The sequence below is a fragment of the Megachile rotundata genome, chromosome 11 (assembly GCF_050947335.1).
Source record: "Megachile rotundata isolate GNS110a chromosome 11, iyMegRotu1, whole genome shotgun sequence".
NCBI classification, from domain to species: Eukaryota; Metazoa; Arthropoda; class Insecta; order Hymenoptera; family Megachilidae; genus Megachile; species Megachile rotundata.
In genome coordinates this window covers 15,385,031-15,407,028 of record NC_134993.1, presented here as the reverse complement: position 1 = coordinate 15,407,028, position 21,998 = coordinate 15,385,031, and the positions used below count along the sequence as shown (strand labels likewise).

Sequence of the window (21,998 nt, the reverse complement as noted above, 5' to 3'; positions counted from 1 at the left end):
CGAAAAGGCTTCACCCGGAAGTTATTCCTCTTTTTCATCTCCATACAGGGACTTCCGTTTCAGAGGGGGTTATCGTTTGATCGATGAAAGAGTTAAAAGAGAGAGGGTGGCGGAGAGGGTCGAGGAGCGGGGCCACAGTGATAAAGGGAGGACCACGGAGAATAGAAAGAAAATAGAGAAACGAAAGGGAAAAATATAGGGAAAATGATCTATAGAACGCTGAGCAAAGTAGATCCCAATAACAAAGAACCTCCCGATAAGCCCACGGGATTAGATTGAACCGGTGAACCAAAAAGAGAGAAGAAAAAAGAACGTCCGACTCGTGACCGTTGAAAATTTGTTGCTCCGACTGAATTTTCACTGCATTCGATCGCAATTAATTATTAAACTTTATATATGTTCTTAAATCTAGTTTACTTATCTAGTTTTGTTAGATTGCAAAGTCTTTTTACGAGCGAAGAAAGTCGAAAATTGTTTGCGCGTAGAACTGATGGATTCTTCGAAATGTAACATAAAATGATGCACGCCGTTGCACGCGATTCCGCATAGTTGCGAGTGTCCTCGAACGGTTTAATTTTAGTGTGGGCGCGCAACAAAACGATAAAAATATCGGGAAATCACAGTTTCGCAAACGGCAGCCGGTAAACAAGCTCTCTGTTGCGGGAATTGCGAGAGGGGGCCAGTATCGCGGTGCATCGCCGACCAATTACAGCGCAGTCTGTCGTGTAAACTAGTAACGCGATTCCTAGCAATACTAATTGTATTGCGTTTCGGGTACGATTGCACTTGTACACACGATCTTAACAAGTTTAGCAACTGTAAGTTACATTATGCATTGCGATGCGTTGAATTGTAGGAGACTGAGTAGAAACGCTGGGAATTAGTATGGGTGGAGTTGTTAATGCAGTGGTACACGGTAAAGGAGATTATGACGTGGACGATTAGCGAGCGGTACATTATCGAGCGGTACATTATGGAATTACCACGCATCGAATTACAAGGTGTCGGGTTACCACTTGGTAGATAACGCGTCGAATTACAAGGTATCGAATTAATGCTTGGTAAATTACCACGCATTGAATTACAAGGTGTCGAATTACCGCTTGGTAGATAAGCACGCATCGAATTACCACTTGGTAGATTACAACGCGTCGAATTGTTACGTGTCGAATTACCACGCGTCGAATTCTCACGTGTCGAATTACCACGCGTAGGAATCACTGAGCGTGGAATAACCACGTGACCGAATTACCAAGCGTAGGAATCATCAAGCGTGGAATTACCACGCGTGGAGTTACCACGCGACCAGATTACCACGCGTTCCAACTACCACGCGTCCCAACTTCCACGCGTAGAATTACCACGCATCCCAATTACCACGCGTCCCAACTACCACGCGTCCCCACTACCACGCGTAGAATTACCACGCGTAGAATTACCACGCGTCCCAACTACCACGCGTAGAATTACCACGCGCAGAATTACCACGCGTAGAATTACCACGCGTAGAATTACCACGCGTCCCAACTACCACGCGTAGAAATACCACGCGCAGAATTACCACGCGTAGAATTACCACGCGTAAAATTACCACGCGTCCCAACTACCACGCGTAGAATTACCACGCGTAGAATTACCACGCGTAGAATTACCACGCGTAGAATTACCACGCGTCCCAATTACCACGCGTCCCAATTACCACGCGTCCCAACTACCACGCGTCCCAACTACCACGCGTCCCAACTACCACGCGTCCCAACTACCACGCGTCCCAACTACCACGCGTCCCAACTACCACGCGTCCCAACTACCACGCGTGGAATTACCGCGCGTAGAATTACCACGCGTAGAATTACCACGCGTCCCAATTACCACGCGTCCCAACTACCACGCGTCCCAACTACCACGCGTCCCAACTACCACGCGTCCCAACTACCACGCGTCCCAACTACCACGCGTGGAATTACCGCGCGTAGAATTACCACGCGTAGAATTACCACGCGTCCCAATTACCACGCGTCCCAACTACCACGCGTCCCAACTACCACGCGTCCCAACTACCACGCGTGGAATTACCGCGCGTCCCAACTACCACGCGTGGAATTACCGCGCGTCCCAACTACCACGCGTGGAATTACCACGCTTCCTAACTACCACGCGTGGAATTACCACGCGTCCCAACTACCACGCGTCCCCACTACCACGCGTCCCAACTACCATGCGTGGAATTACTACGCGTCCCAACTACCACGCGTCCCCACTACCACGCGTGGAATTACCACGCGTCCCAACTACCACGCGTAGAATTTCCACGCGTCCCAACTACCAAGGGTCCCAACTACCACGCCCCGAATCTCACAGCGCTGTACTACCACGACTTAGAATACAACTCCCTAAATTACGCGTCCACCAGCACAGTAAATGACTTAGCCTTGAACCACAGCCCCGCAAATTACAACCCCGCAAATTCCACCCCACCTACTCACCCCCAATTAAATCTCCTCACCCCTCAAATCAACTTATGAGATCTAGAAACTTTCTCATCTTGCCAATTCTAAGTACATCAACATATCTATCCCCACGTATCGTAATACCGTGGCGCCAAGCGTCGCGACGCGTTCGGTGTTTCTCATCGTTTCGCGAAACCGCGGGTACCATCCGCGGAACCGGGTGACAGCGTGCATCCACTAAAAATAAGGACGAACGTAAAGGTTTTGAAACTCACTGAAGCTAGCCGCTGGCTGAGCATGATCCGCGGCCGTGGCTGCGGACGGAGGGGTGTAGCTGCTGCAGTAGTACGGCGGGTGCTCTATTTTGATCGCGTTTATTTGAGGCTGCATGTCGCTGAGGTCATGCAGTATGGACGCTGAAACCAGACACACATTAGCGGTTACGGATCCTCGCGCCTTCGTACGTCATCCGCTTTTCCTACTCGACGTTGTCGTCGATGTTGCTTTTGTTTTCTTGCGATTCTCGAGGAAATCGCACTTCCGCGCGGTTTCCTTCGAGAACCTTCCTCTTAATTCAGAGGGTACTAATGTATATTTTTTAAAGAAATCAAGGTTTTTATTTTCGAGAGGTACATTAAGATCCATGCGATTTGTAATGATTCGAATTAGTTGGCATCAACGACGTGACAAATCACGGCTCGTTGCATTGTAATGTGCACAATTGCGGCGCGATAAATTATCATGCTCCGAATCACAGTACTGAATTATGTGCGCTGAATTACTCGTTCGAATCACTATGCGTGTAACTACCACGATTTAGTACTGTGCTTGGAACTATCACGCTTTAAATTTCGGTGCGTCCAATTACTAGGCGTAGAACTACTTCGGTGCAGTTTACAGTGCTTCGAAAGTACCACGTGACGAAATATTATGCGTTCAATTTACCAAGCGCTGGAGTCAACGCGATGAATTACCAGGTGTTAGAATAAAGACGTATCGGGTTACGTGTCGAATTACTTTGGGTGAGATTAGAACGTATTGAGTTACTATGAGGGAGATTACGACGTGTCGAATTACCACGGGTAGAATTACTACGAGTCTCAACTATCACGTGTTCAAATTACCATGCGTGGGATTACCACGCGCTGAATTACCACGCGCCGATTTACCATGTGTCCCAATTATCACGCGTTTCAACTACCACGCATCAAATTACCATGCGCCGAATTACCACGCGTAGAATCACCACGCGTCCCAACTACCACGCATCCCAACTACCACGCATCCCAACTACCACGCGTAGAATTACCACGCGCCGAATTACCACGCGTCCCAACTACCACGCGTAGAATCACCACGCGTCCCAACTACCACGCGTTCCAACTACCACGCACCGAATTACCACGCGTCCCAACTACCACGCATCCCAACTACCACGCATAGAATTACCACGCGTCCCAACTACCACGCGTAGAATCACCACGTGTCCCAACTACCACGCACCGAATTACCACGCGTCCCAACTACCACGCGTAGAATTACCACGCGCCGAATTACCACGCGTCCCAACTACCACGCGTAGAATCACTACGCGACCCAACTACCACGCGTCCCAACTACCACGCACCGAATTACCACGCGTCCCAACTACCACGCACCGAATTACCACGCGTCCCAACTACCACGCGTAGAATCACCACGCGTCCCAATTACCACGCGTAGAATCACCACGCGTCCCAACTACCACGCGTAAAATCACCACGCGTCCCAACTACCGCGCACCGAATTACCACGCGTCCCAACTACCACGCGTTCCAACTACCACGCGCCGAATTACCACGCGTCCCAACTACCATTCTTCCCAACTACCACTCGTCCCAACTACCAGCTGTCCCAACTACCACCTAACGTCCTACAAAACATTGCCTCATCTCCCAACATCAACCTTTCCAATAAAAATAAAATAATTTCTAGGATATCGAGGTTTGAATACAGGTGTCCAAAGGTACGTCACGAGGAGACGTTTAATCGATCGTGTCCGTAGAATCGAACGCGTGCCGCGTGAACAGCCGCGTTTAAAGGGGGCCGGTTAATTAATCCTGGCTCGGCCATTAGAATACGCTCCAGTTACACGTTGCGCTGAATCAGCGCCACCGTAAAATAATAGGATTCCAGTTTGTCGCAGTTGGCGACGCGTAAATATAGGGATCCCCGTGCACGACGGTCAACGACCAATTAGGTTGAGCTAGTGCCGTGGCATTTGCATCTTGTGTAAGCGTCTCTCGCTCGTAAACCTGTGTTCCTCATCCCCTGCACGTTTCATGCTCTGCCGGGAGAAACTGGATAGCGATTTCACCAACACTGTCCGACGGGAATACCTTTGCACTCCTTTGTATTTCTCCGGGAACGGTCTACTCATTTTCTGCTTGCAACTCTGACGTTGCATGGGTACTCCCAATAAGGGATGTGATTTAAAGTGACAATTTGTTTCATTGATTGTTCGCAATGATCAGCTGGTGGATTATCTTCAAATATTTGACTGCTTTGTGTGGGGTGATTAATTAGAAGGGATGTGTTTCAAAGAACGATTGCCATTTTTTTGAAATTTATTTTTATGTAATAAATTCTCAAATACATTTAGAGAGAATTCTAAAAAAATTTTGCAATGACTGTTACATGAAATATACCAACCCCGAATTTCATAACCGACAGCCACCCTGTTTCTATTATACTTCTGTCTTACACATCGTCCACCGGATATTCTTCTCTATTTCACTCTACCCCCGCGGAAATTGCACCCTTTTTTTTATCTATCCTACGTGTGTGGCTCCGGTGAGCATCGGTAACGGAGGAAAAAAAAAACGTCCGGAAAATACTACCACCCTGCGGGCCTACCATTTTTCTGCTCGCTCGAGCTGCACCGTACGTGTGGGCGCATTGTTGACAAAAAAGCACTGACGTATCCGCCAGTGTTAAGGGATGGGGTGGAAAAAAATTCGTTGAAAATCGCGGGCTGCACCACGTGATCCACGTTTTTTCCGTCTTTTTCAGAGGCCAGCGAACGGACTTCGAAAAAAATTTTCAGGAACGCTGATGAGGCGAGGGTTGGACTTCTCCATGGCATTTTTGTTGCGGACATGACGGGATATTAAGGATCGAATGGACGGCGGAGAGCTGATTGCGAAGATGGTGAAGGATTATGTGGGGATGGAGAGAATTTTAGGGATGAAGAGTGTAATATTGTAGGAGGTTTTGTGGAATGATGAAGTATTGATAGGAGAATGGTTTTTAAGTTTCAACGCAGTCGTTGAGAACTAACGCGATGATTTATCACGCGGGAGGTTGAAGTGGAGGAAATTATCACGCGTCGAATTACGACGGGTTGGAATTATAAGAGATTGAATTACCACGGGTTGGAATTATAAGAGATTGAATTACCACGGGTTGAACTACGAAGTCTAGGATTACCAGGCGTCGAATTACTGCACGTGGGAATCACAAGGTATCGAATAACCACGAGTGAGATTATGAAGTGTCGAATTACTACGCGTGAGAATCACGAGGGATGGAATTACCACGAGTGAGATTATAAAGTGTCGAATTACTACGCGTGAGAATCAAACGGGATCGAATTACTACGAGTGAGATTACAACGCATTGAATTACCACGCGTAGAATTACCACGTATAAAATTACCACGCGTAGAATTACCACGCGTCCCAACTACCACGCGTAGAATTACCACGCGTTCCAACTACCACGCGCCCCAATTACCACGTGTTCCAACTACCACGCGTGGAATCACCACGCGTTCCAATTACCATGCGTAGAATTACCACGCGTTGCAATTACCACGCGTCCCAATTATCACGCGCTGAATCACCACGCGTAGAATTACCACGCGCTGAATCACCACGCGTGGAATTACCACGTGTCCCAACTACCACGCGTAGAATTACCACGCGTTCCAACTACCACGCGCCCCAATTACCACGCGTCCCAACTACCACGCGTTGAATCACCACGCGTGGAATTACCACGCGTACCAAATACCACGCGTGGAATTACCACGCGTGGAATTACCACGCGTGGAATTACCACGCGTGGAATTACTACGCGTCCCAACTACCACGCGTGGAATTACTACGCGTCCCGACTACCACGCGTGGAATTATTACGCGTCCCAACTACCACGCGTGGAATTACCACGCGTCCCAACTACCATGCGCTCCAACTACCACGCGTGGAATTACGACGCGTCCCAACTACCACGCGTGGAATTACTACGCGTCCCGACTACCACGCGTGGAATTACGAGGCGTCCCAACTACCACGCGTGGAATTACTACGCGTTCCGACTACCACGCGTGGAATTACTACGCGTCCCAACTACCACTCGTGGAATTACCACGCCTCCCAACTACCACGCGCTGAATCACCACGCGTAGAACTACCACGCGTAGAATTACCACGCGTCCCATCTTCCACGTGCCAAATTACCACGCGTCGAATCACCACAACTGCAATCCCCCCGCGCCAAAACCAATCAAACCACCACGTCGAAGCACAATTCAACGAATAACCACGTCCACAAAGCATCAAGCTAAACTGATTCGTGTGACTTCCCACGCAAATCTCAAAGCACAGCGCGTCAGCCACCGCTAATCACAGCGTCCCAAATCCCAAGGTACAAATCGCTACGAATGTCCGCTCATGACGTGTTAGGATAGGAAATTTTTTGATGAATCTTCGAAATGAACATCGCGGCACACGTGCATGGCCACTAAATGGAATAATAGGGCAGGGGAGCGCGTATCGAGAAGCGGCGCGAGCCTCGAAACGCCTCGACATATGCATCTGCACTCCTCCTTCTTTTTCCATCCCTCTTCCCCCTCCTCTTCTCTGCGTCACCGTAGCAGGAGATTAGTATGCAACCCGGTGTATTAATAGACGGGGAACAATGCTCACGGCCTCAGAGGCTGCTGAGAGAGCCTCGCAGCCTCTGGTCTCTCCCCCGGTCTCTCCCTGGTATTCCCCTCTTCCTAGCGATATCAGACTGCTTCCTCGCGGTTTATGTCGATCTTTGCAACTACATCGAACATTTTTGTGGACCGTTCTGGCGTTGGGAGAACATTTTCGATGAGAGAAATTAAGACTTATGAAATGCTCGATATAATACCAAGTTCTTTCATTTTTTATTTTTTTATTTTTCAAATTCTGTAGAAGTTTTAAGCTTGGAATAGTTGTTGGGGAATTGTTTATGTACAGTAGAGTTTTGAAACTGCGCTCAGAATGCGCGGCGAGTATGAATGAACTTTAGGAGATTAGCCAAGTAAACTTGAAAGTGCAAGTGCTTTGTAAACGTCCGGAGAAATGCAGGAGAGTAAAGATTCCTGAATCGTCCTGAACTAATCCTATCTGGTATTTCGTTCAGAAAAACATCCTCCATATTTAAACGTTTCGATTCACGGACACGATCTTTTTAATTTAACACGAAAAGATAATTTGTCCAAAGATAGGATGCTTTCAAAAGGTTTTCTACGTATCGACTTGCCGCATTACCTTTCGAAAGCATCCGTACGGTCTTCAGCCTAGCCTCTAAACGTATATCTCGATATCCTAGAAGTTCTTTAATTCCGTTCATGCAACGACGCTCTGATGAAGAAAGGGAACGTATCGTACCTTTTGAAAGCATCCAGAGCTCCTTGGAGCTGAAGACACCTGTCGCTAGGATCGTGTCATTGCAGACAACACCGTTATATAGTTCGTGGTAGCCTGTACCTGGGAACAAACCCAGTCGACGAACATTTAATCTATTCTTTTAAATTGTTCGTCGCATTTTGTTCATTTTTCTTTGCACACCTAACTAATGTACTAAACGAAAATTACCTTTTCGCCGCCTTTCTTCCTCTTTGCTTGCGTTACAGATGCCATTTAGGACCTCTGTAACAGAAAAAAAAAATAGTAACTTTAGTTCTGGGAATTTGTGCTTCGAGCGTATGCTGGGAATCACGATATGGGGATTTACCACGAATTAGAGGAACAGACGTTAGATTTCAAGGCGTTGAACTAACGCGCGGAGAATCGTAAGGCGGTGAATTAACATGTGTTGGAGTAGACGTTGAACTAACACGAGTGGAATCACAACGAATTGAATTTATCCCGCGTTGAGGTAAGGCGGTGGAATTCCGGGACGGGGAATTATTAAGCGTGAGGTTATGCCGTGGTGAATTACTAGGCGGTGGAATCGCAATGCGTCGAATTACCATGCGCTGGAATTACCACGCGCTGGAATTACCACGCGTCGAATTACCACGCATCCAACTACCACGCGTCGAATTACCACGCGTTGGAATTACCACGCGCTGGAATCGCAACGCATCGAATTACCACGCATCCAACTACCACGCGTCGAATTACCACGCGTTGGAACTACCACGCGTCGAATTACCACGCGCTAGAATTACCACGCGCTGGAATTATCACGCGCTGGAATTACCACGCGCTGGAATTGCAACGCATCGAATCACCACGCATCGAATTACCACGCACTCGAATTACCACGCGCTGGAATTACCACGCGCTGGAATTACAACGCGTCGAATTACCACGCGCTGGAATTGCAACGCATCGAATTACCACGCGTTGGAATCGCAGCGCATCGAATTACCACGCGCTGGAATCGCAACGCATCGAATTACCACGCACCGAATTACCACGCGTCGAATTATCACGCGTCGAATTACCACGCGCCGAATTACCATGCGTAGAATTACTACGCGTTGGAATTACCACGCGTCGAATTACCACGCGCCGAGTTACCACGCGCTGAATTACCACGCATTGGAATCGCAACGCATCGAATTACCACGCGTTGGAATCGCAGCGCATCGAATTACCACGCGTTGAATCACCACGCGCTGGAATTACAACGCACCGAATTACCACGCGCTGGAATCGCAACGCATCGAATTACCACGCGTCGAATTACAACTTATCGAACTACCACGCGTCGAATTACAGTCTATCGAGTTACCACGCGTCGAATTACAACTTATCGAACTACCACGCATCGAATTACAGTCTATCGAGTTACCACGCGAATCTCTACTCGTTGAACGTATCTACCACGTGTCAACAACGCGTCCTACTACCACGCGTACGACAGCGCATATAATTACCAAGTCTTACAATACACCTACCACTTAAATCTACCATCCAACAAATACATAAAATGACTCTACTATACGCTGTTTGTATTTCATCGTAATAGAAGGGATTTAGAAGCAGTGATTCTGGGACATTGTTGACACAAAATTGGAGAAACGATATTCTCGATGCATCTCGTTTCACCTTCGCTGTCGCACGGTGTTTTATATCGCGGAACCTTACGCAAATCTCATTACGCAACATATCACCGAAATACACGAGAGCCCGGAACGTGTGTTCGACTTATTCTCTCTTTCTCTCTTTCCCCCGAAAAAAGAGACGGACGAGAAGAGATCCGAGGGACACGTACACGATGGATGTCTCGGACGCGAATGGAAATTCGGAAAATTATGTTTCGCAACGGCGTACGATACTCGAATCGTAGGAACAACGAGGTGCTAGCTAGTCTCGTCGTGAAAAACGAACGACCGATTTATAAATAGACGTTAACAAACATACGTTCACTCCTGGGTTATTTTTAATTGCGACAGCGGTGCTTATGTCGTTGTTGACTGGCGTCGTAGGCGACGATAAGCGATCCCCTTCGATGCAATCGCGAAATTTCGATCGCATTCTGCGTTCATTCTCTTTTACGCTTCTCAGATTTATGCATTGGTTATAATTTTATTTGTCAGCTATGGCAATTCATAGTCTATGACAATTCTCTTTTTAATTCTTTATGACAGTATGATTCTTTGTGACAATTGTTTATGATAATTGTGCTCTGTTAGGAGAGCAGAATTTTATAATTCTTGTGGTGTTATGTTTTATGTTTTATTTTTTGAAACTGTCATTTGAGACAGGAGTACATGTTGAAGGTTGATGTATGATTTTTTGATTCGTTTCAAATGAAATTTTGCAGAGGTGCAATATTGCAGAGTGCAATAATTAAGAATAACAAGCTATTTTATCGGTGTTCGCGTTTACGGGGCTAGACCGTTTTCTCGAGAAATCGATTGCGACACCGCGAAGGATCTTCTTAGAGTCGCAGCAAAATTAGTCGACAGGTGCGTGGCGACGCAGAAATTCAAGATACTTGTTCGCTCTTGGAACAATAATAGAGCAAATTTGTCGACACCATGTGAACATGGACGTATTTTGCCATCGCACCACCTCAAGGACGTCATCATTTTTCATAATTATTCTAGTTAGGCTACTGCAAACTCGATACCTCACTTCTCCAAATTTTTCTGTACTATGCACTTAATTTAATATGGTTAAACAGAAGTAGTTTCAAGTAAACCTTAATCTAGCTTCACTTCATGTATCTATGATCTCTCAAAGATTTCTATCAAGTTTTTTATTCAACTATGGTTTATAGTTAGGTCTGAAGGTGTTAACTCTTTAAATAAAGCACCTTCTTGATCATAACTTCTGAACACTACTCCGTCCAACAAAACAAAACCAACAAAAATTGTTAAACAATCTGTTCAAATTTTGCAGATACTATTTTGATGTAAACGTAAAATGATTTATTGCGAAAAGACGAGAACTGCAAAGATGGAAGACAGTTTTTTGATGGACCCATTTAGAGAGGAGGGAAGACAGGATTAATCGCAGGTACGAGAATATTCATTTCAGGTATTCGGCTGCACGAATGAAAATCAAACATAAGCGAGCACACGGTGTTCGGGAGAGAAAGAGAAAGACAACTTGGTACAAGATGTCCGTCGGCTATTTATTTATAGAGCGAGCACACATCGGCACGCATGGTCACATGCTCGCGAGCACGACACATTCAAACTGTATGTACATAAACGCATTTCCCTTGAACGTACGCGAAAAATCAACCATCCAGGACTGAATAAAAAGAATTAGTTATAAGTCAAAGTTACAGTTTCTTAGTTACAGGAAATTATATGAAAAAAATTTTAGTTATAGGAAGATTGGTATTTGTATGTTGTATGTTGAGTGGCTTTTTGTTTGGTTTCATCGGTTCGGTTTGACAAAATTATATTACTAGAATTTTCTGGTGAAACGTTAAGTTTTATACAATTGCTGCAATTAATATAATTAATACGTTAAATTATTATAGTTTAGTCTTGCAGTTTTTGAACGTAGTTTGACAGTGGTTCTCAAGGTACAAACTCTTTGAACTTCACAATTTTTCCTTTTTATAACTTATTGATTTACCAGATAAAAAATGAGAAATTTCAAGAAGAAGACAATTTTATTAACCTAGTATGTACCAAGTATGTAATTGTATTAACTTCGTTAGTTCCAAAAGTCCTACAGTTTGAAAGAAAGATGCATGTGGTTTTGGATCACATGTTGGACTAACTTGTAACAATGCAATGCGTGGTAATCTAACGCGTAATTATCTAACTTGTAACAATGCAACGCGTAATAATCTAACGCGTGGTAATTTAACGCGTGGTTATCTAACGCATGGTAATCTAACGCATGGTAGTTGGAACGCGTGATAATTAGAGCGCGTGGTAATTCTACGCGTGATAGTTGGGACGCGTGGTAATTCCATGCGTGGTGGTTGGGACGCGTGGTAATTCCACGCGTGGTAGTTGGGACGCATGGTAATTCTACGCGTGGTGATTCAGCGCGTGGTAATTCGACGCGTCGCAATTCCAGCGCGTGGTAATTCCAGCGCGCGGTAATTCGATGCGTCGCAACTCCAGCGCGTGGTAATTCGAGCGCTTGGTAATTCGATGCGTCGCAATTCCAGCGCGTGGTAATTCGATGCGTGGTAGTTGGGACGCGTGGTAATTCCATGCGTGGTGGTTGGGACGCGTGGTAATTCCACGCATGGTAGTTGGGACGCGTGGTAATTCTACGCGTGGTGATTCAGCGCGTGGTAATTCGACGCGTCGCAATTCCAGCGCGTGGTAATTCCAGCGCGCGGTAATTCGACGCGTGGTAATTCGATGCGTGGTAGTTGGGACGCGTGGTAATTCCATGAGTGGTGGTTGGGACGCGTGGTAATTCCACGCGTGGTAGTTGGGACGCGTCGTAATTCTACGCGTGGTGGTTCAGCGCGTGGTAATTCGACGCGTCGCAATTCCAGCGCGTGGTAATCTAACGCGTGGTAATCTAACTTGTAACAATGCAACGCGTAATAATCTAACGCGTGGTAATTTAACGCGTGGTAATCTAACGCGTAGTAATTTAACGCGTGGTAATCTAACGCGTAGTTATCTAACTTGTAACAATGCAACGCGTAATAATCTAACGCGTGGTAATCTAACATGTAACAATGCAACGCATAATAATCTAACGCATAGTTAGAAGTCATAGGTGAGAAGTCATAGGTTAGGTTTTCCTCGGAGTTTAAAATGGAGTCAGGCCATCGCGAAAATGCGAGAACGACACAAGACGTAGCACCTGTCCTCCTCTCTAACACTTTCATAAGACACGATGATACTTACGCAACCAGCCGAGCGATATTTAGCTCTTAGGGCGAATACGCAGCGGCCGCGTCACCAGCGACCTCATCCCTCCTTACCCTCTTTCCCTTTTCTATTTTGTCTCACCTTGCCATGATTTCGTTGATCGGCCGATATGGTTTAGCCTTCTCTACTCACAGTTTTTAGTTTCTATATCAAACTCTACGCCTCTTAGGATAAATGAAATTCAAAGTTACTGCCATTCAGAATTGTATCGCCATTAAAACTTATTTTGTGTCAAAAGTTATTAAACCAAGAAGTTATGATTAATATCTAAGAGTTCTGTGATAATTCTTTAAATCTTGATACTGAAGTTGCTACCGAATTAAATAAATAACTAAATAAATAACTAAGTAAATCGCAAACACAAGTTGACCAGCTTGCGACCGCAGAAGGACGCCATTTTGTTGAGAACCGACGCTACGCCACGTCGTATATCTACGATCCGCATTCTGACAAATTGAAACATTATCGAGGCTCTCCGTACTTCTCCTATAATAATACCGTTCTATTAGGTCAGTTGAAACGAACCGAGCAAGTGTCTACTTTTAGCAGAACGTCGACGCGACGGATAATCCGAAAGGGTCCGAAGTAGCGAACCGTTCTATCCGCCACGCCTTGCCGGCCACCAAGTTTATATTATTGCCCGTGTATATTTACACAGGTCCAGGAATTTTTATGATGTTGATCCTCAAGCGTGCATCGTTCATCGAATTGCGCATGCGTACGTTCAGGTCTCTTTCAATTTTCCCGCACTTTTTACGATCCGTCAGAAACGTAACTCATTGGGTTACATTAAAATTCGCAAGGTGAATTTAATCTTGGAGAGAACTTGGTGAAGTTTGGTAAAGGTGACTTGATATTAGAAGATAAATTAGAGATAGAGATTTTGGTTAGGTTAGGTTCTTAAGAGGACAGATAGTAAAGGATTGTATAGAAATGGTTAGCTGATTATTTCACTTTAAGGTAATAATTCTAATCCAATAATTAAGGTACGAAAGTATATATTGGGGTTTTTGTGGACAAGGAGGAAGAAAATGATTAAAAATGAAGCGATATATATTAGATCATATTCGAGGTTAGCTCTAAATATATCAATCTCATTAGTGGAATACGTAACCTAGAATCGAGTGTCCTATATTACTCTTTTCAATCAAATTCACTCGCAACTGCGACATAGAGCCATTGTTATTTGATTAAACGAATCAATCATCCTTTCTGATTCGATTGTTGGAAAATGTGGGGAAAGTGATTGAATGGAGATGAGTTTTTATACGGTAGATTGCTGGGTAGATTACTATCATTTACTGAAAGTTAGATTATTATATGTTGGATTATTATAAGTTAAATTACTACGCGTTGGATTGTGACAAGTTAGATTATTAGGCGTAAAATTACCACGCGCTGGAATTGCGACGCATCGAATTACCACGCGCTGGAATTGCGACGCATCGAATTACCAAGCGCTCGAATTACCACGCGCTGGAGTTGCGACGCATCGAATTACCACGCGTCGAATTACCACGCGCTGGAATTGCGACGCGTCGAATTACCACGCGCTCGAATTACCACGCGCTGGAGTTGCGACGCATCGAATTACCACGCGTCGAATTACCGCGCGCTCGAATTACCACGCGCTGGAGTTGCGACGCATCGAATTACCACGCGTCGAATTACCACGCGTCGAATTACCACGCGCTGGAATTACCACGCGCTGGAATTGCGACGCATCGAATTACCAAGCGCTCGAATTACCACGCGCTGGAGTTGCGACGCATCGAATTACCACGCGTCGAATTACCGCACGCTGGAATTACCACGCGCTGGAATTGCGTCGCGTCGAATTACCACGCGCTGAATCACCACGCGTAGAATTACCACGCGTCCCAACTACCACGCGTGGAATTACCACGCGTCCCAACCACCACGCATGGAATTACCACGCGTCCCAACTACCACGCGTCCCAACTACCACGCGTAGAATTACCACGCGTAGAATTACCACGCGCTCTAATTATCACGCGTTCCAACTACCATGCGTTAGATTACCACGCGTTGCATTGTTACAAGTTAGATAACCATGCGTTAAATTACTACGCGTTAGATTACCACGCGTTGCATTGTTACAAGTTAGATAACCACGCGTTAGATTACTACGCGTTGCATTGTTGCAAGTCAGATAAGTACGAGTTAGATTACCACGCGTCGCTTTCCTACGAGTTAAATTACTACACGTTAGATTACCAGGCGTTACATTATTTCAGGTTTGATTACTTCACGTTGGATTACCACGCGTTACATTGTTTCAAGCTAGATATCTACGCATTACATTATTAAACCTGAAATAACTGCACGTTAGATAACTGAACGTTACATTACTACACGATAGATCACATATTAGACTTGCATCTGTGATGCAAAGTTCTCTGGACTCTCAGCTCCAAGAACCATTCACTTCTGCAATAAACTTGATGGCCATATAAGGACTCTACGTTAACAAACTTTTCATCGTACATAAAACTACTTTTGTCACAATTATTGATTGTATTCTTTCAACCATTATAATGTTCCTTCAGCATTGAAGAATCAGTTTCTTTCTAATAATATTTCAATCTGATAGATAGTAGAACTTCATTGTTAAATATTGAAGAAACAGTTTCTTTCTAATAACACCATATCTCAATCCAATATTTTAACAGACTAGTAAACTTCTGAATAGAACTTCATTATCAAATACTGAAGAAACAGTCCCTTTCTAATAACACCATATTTCAACCCGATATTCGAACAGAATACTAAACTTTTCAATAGAACTTCCCTGTCAAATATCGAATAAACAGTCCCTTTCTATTAAATATTAATTCTGTACAACTATCAATTTATCTTAGAGTCAGATAAACAAATGACACAGCAGAGTAGATTAATAAGTCGATGAGAAATAAGCAATATCAACATGAACGCACAAGAGAAGAGGGAGAAAGGCGACGTACGGTCTGGAGACCTAACCTACCCCATGTCTTGGCAGCCACGCGTTTTTTTTCTTCTGGTTCTCGTAGGTGGTGCGGTAGGCCTCGCCAATTTTTGCGTCAACCGGCTGGTAAACATTAGAAAGCCGGCTGCCAACCGGGTTCGTAGCATGCACGAGAAAGAAAGAGAAGAGAAGAGGAGCCAGCACACGGTGTAACACGGGGCTATCGGGCTGCCAGGAGGCGCGTGTACGGAAATTACGTGTTTCCCAACTGAGTCAGTGAGTTCGATGAATCCGAATGAAAGAAGCCGCGCACGTGGCTTTCCTTGGCAGATCGATCGAAACGTCGATCTGTCTTCCGCTTTCGTAAATTAGCGGACGACGTTCACTTTTCTCTTCAGGGAATTTTATAATTTGCAAGATTATCTTTGTACTCTTTGTTATTTCTATCTTCATCTTTTATTCTATAGTTTTATTTTGTTGTTTCACCCTTTTCAAAGGGGTGAAATAATCTAACATTTCATGAGAAGAAATTAGAGTGTTAAAATATATTTAGTTATGTTTGTACTTTTCATCATTATTTCTATCTTCACCCTTATGTCTTTACTTTTGCTTTTTAGTTTCACCCTGTTTTTTAAAAGGGGTGGAATTTTGAAAATATTCTTCCATTTTACGAGAAGAAATTGCAGTAAAAAATTAAACTAGAGTGTCAAACTATAGTCAGTTATGATGTTTGCACTTTTCACCCTTATTTGACCTATCCCTTCACTCTATCGTTTTATCCTGTCTCTTCAAAGGGGTGAAATTTTGAAAATATTCTTCCACTTCACGAGAAGAAATTGCAGTAAAAAATTAAACTAGAGTGTCAAACTATAGTTAGTTATGAAGTTTGCACTTTTCACCCTTATTTGACCTATCCCTTCACTCTATCGTTTCATCCTGTCTCTTCAAAGGGGTGGAATTTTGAAAATATTCTCCCATTTCACAAGAAGCAATTACAGTAAAAAATTAAACTAGAGTGTCAAACTATAGTCAGTTACGATGTTTGCACTTTTCACCCTTATTTGACCTATCCCTTTACTCTATCGTTTCATCCTGTCTTTTCAAAGGGGTGGAATTTTGAAAATATTCTTCCACTTCACGAGAAGAAATTACAGTAAAAAATTAAACTAGAGTGTCAAACTATAGTCAGTTACGATGTCTGCACTTTTCACCCTTATTTCTCCTATCCTCTATTCTATCCTGTCTTTTTACAAAGGGGTGAAATTTTGCTAATAATCTTCCATTTCACAAGAAACAATTAAAGTAAAAAATTAAACTAGAGTGTCAAACTATAGTCCGTTACGATGTCTGCACTTTTCACCCCTATTTGTCCTATCCTTTCCTCTATCGTTTCACCCTATCTTTACAAAGGGGTGAAACTTCGCGAATAATCTTCCATTTCACAAGAAGCAATTAAAATAAAAAATCAAACTTACTAACAAAATTTCAATTCTGCCTCCAAAATAAAACCTTGACTTTACCTTTAAACCACCCTGTAAAACAAAGTCATATTCAAAAGCCATGAAGTAATCGAAAAGTTTGTCAGAACCTCGTCGAAGTCGGATATTTTTATACGTGGAATGGCCACCTGTGTAAATCTCGTGGCAATGCGTCCTTCGTCGAGGAGCTCGCCAGCAAAGTAGAATGGGACGAGCGTAGCAGACTCGCGCCATGAAATGCCCCGTTGTATGGGGGCCGGTTGAAATTGGCAGAGCGTTCCAAGAAACTTTGAATCGAAGCCGAGTCGTAGTGGACACTTTGAATGGACGGATACGCGAATGAATGAACGCGACGAGATTCGTGCGATCCACTCGGCTTGGATCTACTCGATCAATCTACGAGGAGCCAAATACTGAATGGGAGACTCTCATTAATCGATAGTCTTCCTTCTTCGGGAGATACTTTATCGAGATTTTCATCTTATCGAGATTTAGGTATCTATTTATTTTCTCGAATCGATACTTCAAGGTTAGGTTACTTGGGAGTGATAGGTACCTTGAGGTGTTAGGCTATGACTAGTTTGATGGTTAGGTCGGGGTTTTTGATTAGGTTATGGACTGTTGAATTAACGTGTTGATCATTGCAGTCAGAAGGATTTTCACGTTTTGTGTTATCAAGATTTAGTTAGGTAACTATTTATTTTCTACTTGAACCGATACTTCAAGGTTAGGCTACTTGGTAGTGATAGGTACCTTGAGATGTTAGGCTATGACTAGTTTGATGGTTAGGTCGAGGTTTTTGATTAGGTTATGGACTGTTGAATTAATATGTTGATCATTGCAGTCAGAAGGATTTTCACGTTTTGTGTTATCAAGATTTAGTTAGGTATCTATTTATTTTCTACTCAAATCGACACTTCAAGGTTAGGTTCATAGGCTACTTGGTAGTGATACTTTGAGGTGTTAGGCTATGTCTAGCTTTATAACTTGATTAGGTCTAGGTTCTCCATTAGGTTGTTATGGACTCTTAAAGTAACATGTTGATCATTACAATCAGAACTGAATATTAAAATACTTGAATGCTGCCCCTCGTCAAGTCAGACTCGTGACGCACATACACCTCCAGCGTGACGCACCTTACACTCCTAATCTAACAATCGCGAATATCATAATTTATACATAAATTTTGAGTTGTGTCAATTTATACAACCAAAGGTAGCTGAACAAGAGATATATCAAACATATCAAGTTTTTTTATTTATCTTCAAATTGCAGTAATACTTAGCTCTGCCTATGTAGACCAGGTCTAAGTCTAAGCCTAGCCTAACTCACCCCAGTAAATAGAAAGAGTTGTGCGACAGTTAAAAAGGTAAAGGTAAAGCAATGTATGAAGCATCGCTTGAAAAGTTAATCGAAGGATAACGGCATTATCACTTACCATGGCTGGTGATAAAATTGGCGAGGTAGAGATCGAGTTCCCGGACGGAGACATTGATGTGATAGGGGTTGACGCAGAGACCCGGCTGAGCACATTCCGCAGTCTTCTCCAGCCGTTCCCCGTCCGTTGACTCCAACGGAATTGCCTTGAAGAGGATCACCATTACCAGGTCCAACCTCCATACCTGTGACATAACGATCCGACTATTCCTATTGGTGTCGAACACCTGATATATTGCTGGCTAACGCTTCCAATTTATACTTGACTAATCTGTGTATACTTTTGTGTTCGATGTGGAGGTGCAATTTCAAGATTACTGTTTTGTACGATTTCTGTATAGGCTTTTATAGACACGCTACGTTTAGGCCTTTCTCGGGTGAGGCACCTCACCTTCTTAGACACCATTCTCAGGTGAGGGACTTCACCTTCTTAGACACCCTTCTCAAAAACACCTAATCTATGCTTGACTAATTTATGTATACTTTTATGCTTCATGTGGAGGTACAATTTCAAGATTACTGTTCTGTACGATTTCTGTATAGGTCCCTACAGACTCTACGTTCAGACCTTCCTCAGGTGAGGGACCTTCTTAGGCACCTCTCTCAAAAACACCTAATCTATGCTTGACTAATTTATGTATACTTTTATGCTTCATGTGGAGGTACAATTTCAAGATTACTGTTCTGTACGATTTCTGTATAGGTCCCTACAGACTCTACGTTTAGGCCTTCCTCAGGTGAGGAACCTTCTTAGGCACTTCTCTCAAAAATACCTAATCTATGCTTGACTAATTTATGTATACTTTTATACTTCATGTGGAGGTGCAATTTCAAGATTACTGTTCTGTACGATTTCTGTATAGGTCCCTACAGACTCTACGTTTAGGCCTTCCTCAGATGAGGAACCTTCTTATCACGTTGACTGCCACGTCACCCTTATATGGATGACACTTAAGTATCCATATTGATTTAACAAGTATATTGTTAAGAATTTAGTCACTTTCCTAACCGCAAATTCTCGCATTAATTACATGGATCTACGGAAAATAAATGTGACAAGATATTGTGCAAATATTTAGAAAAATTGGTTAAGAATTAAAGCACTACTGAATGCAACTGAAAATTACTTTAGCGTGGCAGTCAACGTGTTAAGAATACAAAAGGAATTTTTTAAAAAATTGTACAGTGAAGTGTGACCTTGTGAAGGGCTTACTTCTCAATAATTATGGTTTTGTAACAAAGAAAAAATTGAAAGGCAGAAACAAGTTTACCAGCATGAAGGTGTAAGTAGATTAAGACGACAATGGTCAGACGTACCTTATCGGCTTGACGCAGGCAATCGATGCGACGCATTTTACCCTTCTGATCAGGATTACTTAGGACACACATGGCTGGCCTCTTCCCCGTGATACTTAGCACGAAGTCCTCTCGGTACTCTTGCGTGATATCTTTTCGTAATTTGCCTAAAAGCCGCGAGGCCCATTTCTGTTTCACCTCCAGCTTCTCGTTCTGCAACAAACCACACGGTTCAACTCCCTCTCTCATTTTGAAACTTTTTAAATTTTCTTTGAACTACATTGTACGTCAACTGCTATCAGTCACAATTGTTATATTAACCCTTCCCTATAGGATTAACCCTTCCCGTACTTTGACGAGTCTCACTCGTGAACTCACTCAAACCTCACTTAAATTTTGAATACTCTTCTACTTGAAATTTAGGTCCATCTATAAGTTACATTATCAAAGATCCCTGAATATAAAATAGTTACATTTTAATTTTCTTTGACGCATCTGTTAAATAAATGATACGGGAAGAGGTTAAGTCACAATTGCTATACTGTGTCACAAAATTATACATTTCTATGTGTCTACAGTTTCTTCAAACTTCAAACTGCTTTGCTTGCTGCATTGCTTTCAAACTGAACATCAAACAATAAGTGTCTTTAATGAAACCTTCAGTTATGATCCAAAGAATAATTCATCAAGCAAAGAGAATAATCAGAAAGTTTAAAAAATAGCAAAGTCAAATGTCGAAAGAAAAAGGAATGACGAAGTCAATTGAAAGAAAAAGGAATGATGAAGTCAATTGAAAGGAAAAGGAATGATGAATTCAATTGTCGAAAGGAAAAGAAATGACAAAGTAAATTGTCGAAAGAAAAAGGAATGCCGAAAGTCGACCAACAAACACGAATGCATCATAAACGTTGCATAGAACATATTCCGAAGAAGTTTCCTCCCCTATTCGATGTACCGAAAACAAGCAGCTGTTGATCTGAAAAGTTTCACGAGTTTACAAACTTCTGCCAATGGCTCGGTACCAAAGCAACGCTGACCTCAAACCGTTCCCGTAAACGATATGCGAGATCACGTCCCCACGTGTCTTCTTCTTCGCTTCGATATCTTGACCTTCTCCCTGAGTTTTATACTAGTTTAATACTTGAGAAGATATCGCGCTGAATTTGAGGTCTCGTTTAATTCTTATCGTTAAAAATAATGGTCCTCGTTGAGGAGGAGATGTGGGACTTTGAATTTGGAGTTGGGACGTTCTGTGGTTTAGGGTATTAGCGGTGATTTTGCTTTCGGATGCTAATTTGGGAAAATGGATTTTAGTTTTCGAATTCAAATTTTCAAGGTCGAATTACTAGGTGGATAAATCGAGTGAGAGGAGAATAGGGTTTGAAGTGGACTGAGTTGAATTAGGGTTCAGTGGTGTTGATGGTGGAATTAGGTATACACAGATGGGGTATGGGAATTGGGTATATAAGGAAATTAAATTATACAGAGATCACTATTATTGGGATTCTCCAGATCCTACATTCTTGAATCACATCCTAGATTTCTATAACTCCAGATTTCTATATGCTCAGGTTTCTGCAACCCTGAAGATCTACACTTCAGATTTCTATAACACCAGAGACTTATCCCAGTAATCCAGTTTTCTATATCTTCAGGTCCCCACATCTCCAGATTCCTACACCTCAGATTTCTATAACACCAGAGACTTATCCCCAGATTTCTATATCTTCAGGTTCCCACATCTCCAGATTCCCACATC

At 43.4% G+C, this 21,998-nt stretch overlaps 1 protein-coding gene and 1 long non-coding RNA gene across 20 annotated transcripts in view; one reads left to right on the top strand and one right to left on the bottom strand.

The window, feature by feature from the left end:
• Window positions 1–21,998, bottom strand: part of NfI (Nuclear factor I) — a 96,983-nt gene that overhangs the window by 23,528 nt on the left and 51,457 nt on the right. For 13 of the 19 annotated variants that reach the window (XM_076536900.1, XM_076536905.1, XM_076536907.1 and 10 more), the window contains 5 exons: window positions 20,261–20,452; window positions 18,945–19,128; window positions 8,340–8,393; window positions 8,133–8,231; window positions 2,726–2,866 (listed from right to left, as the gene is read on the bottom strand). In XM_076536900.1, the coding sequence (XP_076393015.1) occupies window positions 2,726–2,866; window positions 8,133–8,231; window positions 8,340–8,393; window positions 18,945–19,128; window positions 20,261–20,452 (670 nt within the window). Of the gene's footprint in view, window positions 1–2,725; window positions 2,867–8,132; window positions 8,232–8,339; window positions 8,394–18,944; window positions 19,148–20,260; window positions 20,453–21,998 lie in introns of all 19 variants that reach the window. The other 6 variants (XM_076536899.1, XM_076536904.1, XM_076536913.1 and 3 more) reach the window with 5 other exon arrangements.
• Window positions 10,363–11,257, top strand: LOC143265348 (uncharacterized). Its single transcript, XR_013039806.1, has 2 exons — window positions 10,363–10,851; window positions 11,103–11,257. It is a non-coding gene; the product is annotated as an uncharacterized LOC143265348 (long non-coding RNA).